Here is a 10722-nt window from a genome sequence, read left to right on the forward strand (position 1 = left end):
AGACAAGTTTGACTGCACCTTTAACTAAATAAATATTTGCTGGCATTTAAGTTTTGCTTTCGAATTTGATTTATCATGTTTCATTTTCTCTCCCATCGACTTGTCAGAGTATTTAGTCAATTTATTAACATCCTTCCGAATCAATTACTGAAAACTGTTTGTTAACAAGCAAAAGCAAGAATATTTGTCAATAATTGTAGTAAATATTGCTTCATTTGATCAAAATCAAATATTATGCCTGGGAAATAAATCAATAAATAAGCAAGCAAGAAATAAATTTTAGTTTGAGTAACATATTTGAAACTGCTACCAAATTGCTTTCCTGAATTGTTTAAAGTGTCACAAGTGAGCTCAGAACTGAGCACGGCCAGTTTAATTACGATGTTTTGTGCTTATCTTATCGGCTTGTATTGTCTACTACAAGATACTGATAACAGATATCAAGAGTTCTCGTTAGTTCTTGGCATAGTTTCATTTCAAAACAAACTCTCAGCACGCACAGATGTCAACTCGAATCAATCGATGGCTGATTCCATTTGGCAGGGATTACGCATCATGTGGCAACTGCCGGATCTGCTAGGTAAGCTCAAGGACTCTACAAAGGATCAACAAAAAAATTAAAGGAATACTTGGAGAAACGAGAAAATCAGAGCTAGAAAAATTTAAATTAGGAAATTTAAAATCGAAAAATCATATTAGAAAAATAAATTTGTTAAGGTATAAATTTGATAATCTCCAATAGAAAATATTTTTTATTAAATAACGCATAAATTTAACCAAATTTTTGCCATTCCATTTTTATATTTCTTAAAACTTTATTGCCTGTTTTTTTTTTATGTTTGTAACTCTTATAAAAATATTCCTTATCACCTCCCAACTTGACAGTCTTCTGTTGTCTGTGGGGCAGCGGTTTCTCCTTTGGCTATTACCTGAAATCGGCTTTTGTCTACGACAATCTCTGGCCACATTGGTATGCCTTGGTGGGTGCATTGGTGGCCTTGATCCTGGCCTTGGGTTGGACTCTACGTAAGCGTGGCAAGCAGCGATATAGCTATGATCATTTCTATATCATCTTTTATGGATTATTGTGTTCCTTACTTGGCAGCTGCTTTATGCTCACTAAACAGTTGGGTAAGTTCAATTTTGGGTCATTTCAACTATTTTTTAATGCTAATGTACTAAATTTTTCAATTCATTGGCATTGAGCAAACTAATGAAAATACAAATACTGAAAATCACATTTTTCTAGCTAATGAAATGACATTTTATGAAAATTAAATAATATGTTGCTTATAAAATTAAATTATACAAGTAAATCAATTTTTTACCACATTTTTTTGCTAATGGAATATAAATATTTCATATATACTATTTGTCATTTTATTTTCATTACACGAAAATTATAGTTTTTCTGGCATTAAAAATGGTTCTGCTGATTAAAATCAATTTCTATATAATAATCGAATTAAGTTTTCATTATAATTTAGAAGGCAATCATTAAAATTTGTATAAATGTTTCAACTTATAATTTTTAATACAATGTTATTAATTACTCCTTTTTTTTAATTATTTATCATATTACTAATGTAATGTAAAATAATTTCATTAGCAGTACTACTTTTAATGTTAATGAAATGTGTTTATTAGCATTACTTTTTGATGCTAATGAAGTGTGAATCATTATCATTATCATTAAGTTTTTAATGATCCACTACTTTTACTTTTACATTAGCATTACTTTTTTGATACTAATGAAATGTGAATCATTTATATAATCATTAAATTATTAATGATGCACTACTTTTATCAACGCTAGTTAAATGTGACTTCCATATTATGAATTTTTTAATGATACTATAAGTAACTGTGAATCATTTTCATTAAATTTTTAATTATCCACTACTTTTTACAACGCTAGTTTAATTGAATTTTAGTATTGTGAATTTTTTTAATGATATTTAAAGGAACTGTGAATCATTTTCATTAAATTTTTAACTATCCACTACTTTTTTCAATGCTAGTTTAATGTGACTTCAGTATGATTCATTTTTTAATGATACTAAAAAAGTAATGAATTTTTCTAAAGTTCCAACTTTCTTTGAGTTGAGCTTTCTTTTGAACTTGGAATATCTTCTCATCTGTCTCCTTCTCTTCCTGATTCTCTTTCTCCTTCTCTTTCTCTATCTTTGCAGCTGTTAGCTATTATTTCAGCTTCGTTGGCTTGAGCGTCGTCTTTGTGTCGAGCTTCAGTTATGTGAGTCTTCGGAGTGAAGCCTCTGGACTTCGTCCTGCCCGAATTGCCTTGGGGAATGCCTGTCATGCGTGTGGTTTAACCTGTGGCTTTGTGCTCTTCAACGAGTTTGAGCCACAGCGTTGTGGACTGATTGCGCTGGGAGTGAACTTATTGCTGCTACTGTTTGTCTGCCTCAATGAGTTGCTGCAACATTTGGGCATACACAACTACAAACAGTCCAGGGATCTGGTTTTCAATCTGCTCAACGAGGAGCGTTTGGTTTTCCTGCCTCGTCATGCGATTCTCGTTCAATTCGTGGATCGTTTGGATTATAAATTGCTGGCGAGTCGACAGTGGTTAATTCTTTTATCAGGTGGCATTGTGGTGCTTCTACAACGTTGCTGTCTTCTGCATTCTCCGGCTCATCTGCAACTCATGTGGAGTGCAACTTTGGGATTTGTGGAACGTGCTCAGCTCTACACTCCATTTGCTCTCTATACCTCGGGTTGTGTTTTGAGTGCCTTGATTCTACTCAGATATACTCCCAAACTGGTTTATCTGCTTTTTGGTGTCATACAAATTACATTGGTGATTGCATTACTTTGTATTTATGATGAGGAACATCCAGAGCATTGTTTTCTCTTTCTCTGTCTCATCTATGCCAGTGCGGGAGTTCTCTCCTCTCAGCTGATTCACTGGCTACTCGAGTGCTCTCCCTTTCTCTATGCCGAACTCTCACTTGCTGTGGGATTTTCTCTGCAGTTATTTATAATGGAAGCCTGCAAATATGAGTTGAATCTGGACTTTATTTGGTCTACACTTTTGGCCAGCAGCTTAACCAATTTATTTATCACTTTGTTGGCTATAATTTTGGTTCTTTTTCTACAGCCTCGATCGGCCAGTCTCGTGGATGTTCGGAATCGTCTGCTCGGCATTCGTCGCCTCAATCTTCCAGCTGCCCAGACTCAATTCTGGCACACAAATCATTTTCTTGCTCACAATAAACAACCACATGAATTACAATCCGTTCAATTGGACAAATCACGCATTTTCCAACAGTTTCCAATTAGCGATTCGAATGCCAAAGCGGACAAGTTCTAAGAACAGAGCAATCTTCGAGACCCCGCTCTCATTTCTCATCATTTTTATCATCATCATCAGTTCGAATTTGCCTCTTTATCTTATCAATTTATCAGCGATACATTGTCAACTTTTCGACTGTCAAACGAGGCGCATATTAAACAAACACTTACCTATTTTTCAATTCAAGTACAAGTTTAATGAAAATCATTGCTCAACTAAAGCTACACAGAAAAAAAATTGATTTTATATTTAAGTATACATTAAATTGCAATTAAATTATTTAAAATGTTGAATTTTTAACATGGTTTTTCATTCTGATTTTAAATCTATATATATAAGTATAAAATATTTAAAAAAAACTTAATATTAAATGACTTTATCTTAGTTACAGAGAACCAATGGGAATAATTTTTAAAAATTATTTTCCAAAACTTTATATTTTGTAATATTAAATATTTGTTGTTTTTACAATTCCCAAAACAAACTTATTTATAAAAGTGATAAAGAGAGAGAGAACAACTTTCACAAATTATTCCAGTTAATAAATATTGTTCTTAAACAAATCCAATCTCCAGACCTGGAAACAAGACTAATTATTTCTAATAATGATTAAACCCTCGTCTTCCATAAAAATTAATCTTTTTCTTTCAGATCTTTCAATTTGCATATATAGCTTATACAGTTGGCTATAACTGATTTAACCTCCTTCCATCATCAAATTTTCTTCCTCTTGTGCTTTTTGTCCATATTTAAGGGATAACTGAAAATGTGCGGCATAAATGATTTTTATTGATTTTAAACAAATTAAATTGTGCGTTAACCGCAAGCTGAATTTATCATAAAGATGGTTTATCAGTGCGTCCAGAAGTAACTGGTCTTACCCCTACCATGGTTCCCTTCTACCCCCTTTCCACCTCTTTTAACCCCCTGACTGTTTCCTCCCATCACTTTTCAGTGGTTTGCCAGCCTTTTGCCACAATTTTATTGCCAAAACATTAAACATTTATATCCGCTATCAATTTCGTTACGTCGAAAAAAACGTAATCGCATTGCAGCCTCAGTCGCAGTCAGCGTCGCTGCCTCTGTCAGCGTCGCTGCTTCAGTTCGGAGCTGGCACAATTTTTCCGGCTCCTACCTAATTTAATTTACGTAGAAACCCGGCCGCAACGTGCTATGGCAATAAAAACGTTAAATTTGTTTATTTTTCCAAAGGCACATAGTAGGAGAAAGGGAGAGGAGAAGGGAGAAAGAGAGAGAGAACGAGGAGAGGTAGAGAATATAGGAGAGACGCTCTGGGGGACTTTTGGCCATTGAATGGTCCCAGTTCGATTTCGATGTTTGCTCTTTCTGTGTTGTAGCCCAGTAGCCAAAGAGTACAAGGGATTATAAATTTGTGACATTGTCTATTTGTTTATAAAAAACCTAGATCTCTGAAACAAAAAAATTTGCTGACAATACTGCTATATTCTGCATGCAGTTTTTATCTATTTGTAGAATCTTGACGCCCCCGAAAATTGAAAGAAATCGCATAACAAGAGCAATTTGAATGCTAGAGTTTTGAAATTTGGCACACAAAATGTTTGCTGTTTTTTTGACGTCTGTTGCAGATTTCAGCTCGATCGGTTAGTAAACAAAAAATATACTTAGTACATAGTTAATAATGTTTTCATGCAGATCCAACAAGGAACAATTGCTTTGGCTGTCAACGGTTCAAAACCCACTGTCGTTAAAAAAAAATTATATTTTCAAGTCTCTTAGTTATTTACGATTTTTTTTTAAAAATGGGAAAGTATCAATGCCTTTTTTTTTAAAATAATTTTTTTAAATTGAGTTTTTTATTGTAATATGATACATCATTTTGTTTTGTGTGTATTTTATTTTCATTGAATTTTTTGAATAAAGATAAAAGACTGTTTAGATACGGCTACTGGGCATTTGTAAGTCGATCAGCTGAACTGTTGCGTTCTTATTTCAACTCATCCGTGTTGTCGTTGTTGCTTCAACTTCTGATTCTGCTTCTGTTGCTGCTTAGTGTAGCATACCTCGAGGCGCACTTTGAAAATGCTCACACACACACAGAGATACACACACACACCCACACACACATTCCAGCACACACACACACAGAGAGACTACAACAGAGAACACACTCTGGAGGCAGTTTGTGTCCCTTTTGTTTCCTGCAACGCCATTGTTTTTAAGTGGATGCCTTTGCTCCTTATTCCCCTCCCCCTTTACCCCTGGTCTGCCCCCCTTTGCCTTTGCCTTATCACTAATGAAGTGGCCAATGAACTGCGAGCCAAAGATTAAAGCCGAATTAAATAGCTCCCCAAAGTTGATTGATCGAAAAAGGTGCATGTGGTAATTTGGGCAAAAAGGAATTCCTGGAAACAAAACAAGTTTCCCATATGTTCCTACATTTATGTATAAAATGAACTCCTGCTCAGAATGCGTGGGGATTAAAACAAATTTCAAATGTCAAAACAATTGAGTTTTGCGGTGCTTAAAAAGTAATTAAACAGGAGCAAAACTTTCTACAAAACACCTGATATTCGACAGCTCCCAATAAAAAGTTGTTAAAACACAAAGAAAAGTTGGCGAATTGGCCGAGATAGTGGTTTGCAAATCTCTTTCTACGCTAAAACTTACAATTTGACATGTTAAATCTGTAGTTAGACGTAATATAAGTTGGCAATAGTTGTGAGAACGTAAAAAAAGAGTGTTCCAAATCCCTTTTTCCCTTAAATCTTAATTAAAACATATGGAAAGTTGGCGAAATTGTAGCGAAAATGTTTTGCAAATCGCTTGCTCTATAAAAAGGCTTAAAGTCATATTTGGAGTTGTTGAAATTATAATAGAATTGTTTTTAATGTCTTCCTTTATGTTAAATATTACTTAAATCTTTTTAAAAATTGACTAAATTATAGCAAAAGATGTATTTATTTATTTATTTTTTTTTTAAATTGCAGTTTTCTACAAACAATAAATTTTTGTGATACTCTAAGGTAAGTGTTTTTCAAATCACTGTTGATTTTTTTATACACTTTTATACATTATAAACTGTAGAATTTAAGATACAATAGTTTTAAAAACTTCTTTTTACATATGTAAGAGTTTAAACATAATTTAACATAAATTTTATATTAAGACAGAATTTTTAATTCTTGTCTCAAATTCTTTTTTATGATAATAGATTTTCTAAATGTAGTTTGAATTGAAAGGTAATGCAAGCTGGCGAAATAGCAGCAAAAGTGTTTTAAGTCTGTTGAATCACATTTTTCTTTACAACAAAATTAAATCTAAGTTGTGGCTTGATTTTAATCAATTTTAGTTGATTGAAAAGCCTTTAGTCCTCAAGTTAGGTTGGGTTTAAAAAACATCTCGCGCTGTCGACGCCTCTCAGATGTGAGTGCAACAGCTATAGGTTGCTTTTTCTCTTTCTCCGCTTGACATTCTCGGCATCATCCACCTGAAGAGCGAATTGTTGAATTGCCTCGGGCAACTCTGCGGATTCAGCGGGATCCACAGTCCAAGTCTCGAGATGTGGCGGCCTGTGGTGCATGATGAAGGGATTTATAATATCTGCCACACCTGGGGCATTATTGAGGTGTACATGGTGTGTGCCTGGCACCTCGTGGATTTGAAAGTGCGGATTATTGGAGCGTAGTATATCAATCACCTCCTGACTCTCCTCATCAATGAAATTCGACTCGGAACCCTTGATCACACAATAGGGCACATTGCGAATAGTCCTTGCCAGTTCAGCGGCAAACGGAGGACTCGTGTGGAATTCAAAATAATACTTGCAACGTCCATCACGAGAAAAGAAATACTTGTCGGGATATTTAGTGGATTTGGCCACATTCCGTGCAAGTATGTGATGACTGTTCTCCAGGGATACGGAACCCGAGGATCCCTTGTGTAGCACCAGTTCCATTTCCTGCCAGGTATAGGCTGGTGGTTCCTCTCTTTTGGCATTCGCAAAACGCTCATCTTCGATCATATATCGCTCGATATTTGTGCGTAAGTAATCGATTTGTGAGGGCGGCTTACGATATCGGGTCCTCACTATATCAATGCTGATCAGCATGTCCAGCCGATGCGGATAGAGGGAGGCAAAGATGAAGCACAACATGGCGCTCATCGAGTGTGCCATTAAGGAGACCTTCTGCCAATTGTATTCCTCCATAATTCGCAGTATCACACACAGGTAGTCCGTAAAATGATACGCAATCCCCTCCGGCAGCTTTGAGGAATAACCGTGTCCCGGCAAATCGATGCAAAGGACGCCCAGGTGCTTGGGCAACAGCGGCAACAATTTGTCCCAGGTGCCCAAATTGTCCAGCCAGCCGTGTAGGGCCAAAATGGGACGTACCTGACGATTGCCATACCAACGACCTACCACATATCCCCAGGGCATATTGATGCGCACATCCATGGGCTGAAACAGATACAGAAAGAGAGAGAGAGAGTGTGAGAGAGAGAGAGAGAGAGTGAGTGTGTGAGAGAGAGAGAGTGGCTGTTAGCGGCTAATTGACAGGCCAAACTTCGGAATAACCCCAGGCAGCAGAATGTTCAACAAAGGACAACAGTCTGTTTGTCAGTATGTTCCCCATATTTTGGGTTAATAATACCTAACCGAAAACACAAAGGGTAACTGCACATTTTCAAATATCCTTAACATCTTTACCTGCAATCGCATGTACAGTCCTGCTCATACAAATAGTACAAGTCATATATAAAATTCATTTATTTTTTTATTTATTTACTTATAATTTATCGCACTAGTCACTATGTTGAAAAAAAATGTCTTTAATGATGTTACAATTTGCACAACTATATATATAAAAAAATTCAGACAGTATTAAAGCTATTCACATAGTTACTTAATTATATTTACTATTATTATTATATATTAAAATACCTATTCATTTTATTAAAGCATGATTTTCAGCCACTAAATTATTTATTTATTTAGTTATTATCTACTATAATTTGGCCATGCAAAAATCTAATAAATTGCATAAATAAATATATATATAAAAAAATTTTAATTAATAAAAAAAACTAATTTCAATATAGATAATTTAAAGACATATTTAATTTGTTAATCTGTTCAGTTATAATAATTAAGTGTGGTATCCATTTTATAAAATTTTTTTTACATCAAAAAAAATATTCTTACGTGCAAAAATTTTACATTATATTAAAAACTGTTTAATCATACAAAATTATGGTTTTTCGCTTCAAGCATTTTAATAGTTATTTATTTATTTTTAAGTAAAGCAGTAGACAAAATAAAACTTATTCGCAAAAAAATGTAATTGAATTTTAAATTTAAAAAAAAATATGTTTCTATTTGCAAAGAAAAGTTTGTACTGTTTTCTTAAATTTAAAATTACAATTATTTATTATATACAATTTTTAATGTTTATTTTTGAACCTTATTTTATTAAAATTTTTTTTTTACTTTAGACGAAATAATAGATTTTATTCTTGTACTATTTGTATGACCATGACTGTGTATATAAACCAAAGTCCATAAATAGATTTACCTTAAAGTGTTGAACATTTCAAAACACAAGATAACGACATATTTAAAAGAATTCGCATTGTATGAACTTATCATATATAGAAACCAAATTGATAGCAGCTAATCTGTTGCTTTTTAGTCAAGTTAGTGTAGAGTATGTTAGAGTCGTTGTCAATTCGTTAGATTTGCTGTGATTTGATCAATCGTTTGGTTTACACGTGAAAAAGCTCAAACAATTGGAAACTCAGGTGCAGATTGATGGCCAGCATTCAAAATGACGCTAGTCGACAATTTATCATCTGACTCTCTCTTTTTTAACGCTTGACAACACGGGAGGTAGAAAGAGAGAGAGAGAGAGAGAGGGTAAGAGTAGGGTGTCAATCGATTGTGGGGGGTATTCAATTCTGCAATTGACTGCAGCACATGCAAACTTTAAATGTCGACAAATGGATTTTCGTAGTTTTGCGCCACAAAAAAAGTTTTCACAGTTGTTGTGATCCAAAAGTTGTTAGCCCAGTAAATAGCAAATAAAAAGGGCTTTAAGTTTGTTACACTGTTTGGCTGTTTGCATAAATAGTTAGCTCGCTGTGTATATAAACAAGTCTGATAAAATGATTTTTGAAATTGAAGAAACTAAAATATCAAGTGGAATTTTAACACTATATATATAAGATAAAGCACATGAAATGCATCTAATTTTGTGGATATGTGCTATAAATATCATCTCGATCGGTTAATAATAGTAATAATTTAATTGTTTAACGAAGCTCTTAAAGTTGTGGATTTTATTATTTCTCAAATTCTATCTTCACTTGTTAATAATTTAGTCTGAGACTATTGCATAACTTAAATAAATTTTAAATATAATTTTAGCATTTAAATATTGAATTTTCTATTAGTGAATAATTTTATTATTCGCTCGATTTTATATATATCATGTCGTTTATTAAATTGTTATCCTTAAAGTATTTTTAAGCAGTATTTTTTATTTTTCGATAATTTCTTAAATATGTTATTCATTTAAGCTGCTTTAATTGATTAGTTGCAAGTGCTGGGCACTGAAAAGTCGAGCAGACTCTGCTGTTGCTTTTGCTGTTGTCGAAGAGTTTAACTCAAGTTGAAAATTAGCGCAAAATGCTTTCAAGTGTGACAGAGAGAGGGAGAGAATGAGAGAGAGGAAGCAAAAGTTGTATCTTTGAGCCAAAACACATTGATGAACTTCTAATGAGCTTAATAAGAGAAAAGAGATAAGGCGTCACAAGTTCTCAACTTCGCAAGTTCGCAAGTTCTCAAGTTCCACAACTGCAACAAGTTCCACTTATCACAAACTCGAATCGGAATGTCAACTTAAAGAGGAGGAAGAAGAAGAATAGGAAGAGGAAGAATTACAGTAGCTGTTGTTTCATGTCTAGAGTACAAATTCGGAATTGACTTTTGATTATGACGGCTTTAATCTTATCAAAAGCAGACATCGCCAGCGACTTAATGCCACTGATAAGCCAATATCAATATCAATATCAATAACAATAACAATAGAAATAAAACTGCAATTGAACAGGTTCACAGTTAAGGGTTCAAAGGTTATTTCAGACACACGTCTGCATTTTTTACAACTTGTTTGATAACATTTATTAAATGTTTATGATTGACACTTTGATATTTAATTACCTCTGCATGTTCCGTGTCTATTCCACTGCCCTCGGCTGTAGTTGTTGCTGTTGTTGTTGTCATTTTGTTTTCACCTCACACTATTTTACGTATATATTAATTACGTGTACATTTAATCACATGTGTTTGCTATTTTTAATTTACGCGCTTGTATTAAAAAAGCGACTAAAGCGACTAAAACACCGCACGCTCTCAGCGCTTTAAA

The 10722-nt window shown here is 33.9% G+C and overlaps 2 protein-coding genes across 2 annotated transcripts; one reads left to right on the forward strand and one right to left on the reverse strand.

Annotated features, from left to right (window-relative positions):
- The first annotated feature begins 487 nt into the window (after window positions 1-487).
- Window positions 488-3536, forward strand: LOC117786293. Its single transcript, XM_034624475.1, has 3 exons — window positions 488-580; window positions 886-1131; window positions 2193-3536. The coding sequence occupies exons 1-3, from the start codon at window positions 523-525 to the stop codon at window positions 3332-3334; spliced, it is 1446 nt and encodes a 481-aa protein (XP_034480366.1). The 5' UTR covers window positions 488-522; the 3' UTR covers window positions 3335-3536.
- Window positions 3537-6485: 2949 nt separating this feature from the next.
- On the reverse strand, window positions 6486-10722 carry LOC117786295 (probable serine hydrolase). Its single transcript, XM_034624476.1, has 2 exons — window positions 10518-10722; window positions 6486-7757 (listed from the first exon to the last, which is right to left on the reverse strand). Exons 1-2 carry the CDS (start codon window positions 10578-10580, stop codon window positions 6735-6737), a joined length of 1086 nt encoding a protein of 361 aa, XP_034480367.1. The 5' UTR covers window positions 10581-10722; the 3' UTR covers window positions 6486-6734.

Source organism: Drosophila innubila, assembly GCF_004354385.1.
Source record: "Drosophila innubila isolate TH190305 chromosome 3L unlocalized genomic scaffold, UK_Dinn_1.0 0_D_3L, whole genome shotgun sequence".
Classification (NCBI taxonomy): Eukaryota; Metazoa; Arthropoda; class Insecta; order Diptera; family Drosophilidae; genus Drosophila; species Drosophila innubila.

Coding starts and splice junctions, on each gene's coding strand:
- LOC117786295 (XM_034624476.1), bottom strand. CDS start 10,580: ATGACAACAACAACAGCAACAACTACAGCCGAGGGCAGTGGAATAGAC. Junction 7,758..10,517: donor TAGACACGGAACATGCAGAG/GTAATTAAATAT, acceptor TATCTGTTTCAG/CCCATGGATGTGCGCATCAA.
- LOC117786293 (XM_034624475.1), top strand. CDS start 523: ATGGCTGATTCCATTTGGCAGGGATTACGCATCATGTGGCAACTGCCG. Junction 581..885: donor GCAACTGCCGGATCTGCTAG/GTAAGCTCAAGG, acceptor CCAACTTGACAG/TCTTCTGTTGTCTGTGGGGC. Junction 1,132..2,192: donor TATGCTCACTAAACAGTTGG/GTAAGTTCAATT, acceptor CTATCTTTGCAG/CTGTTAGCTATTATTTCAGC.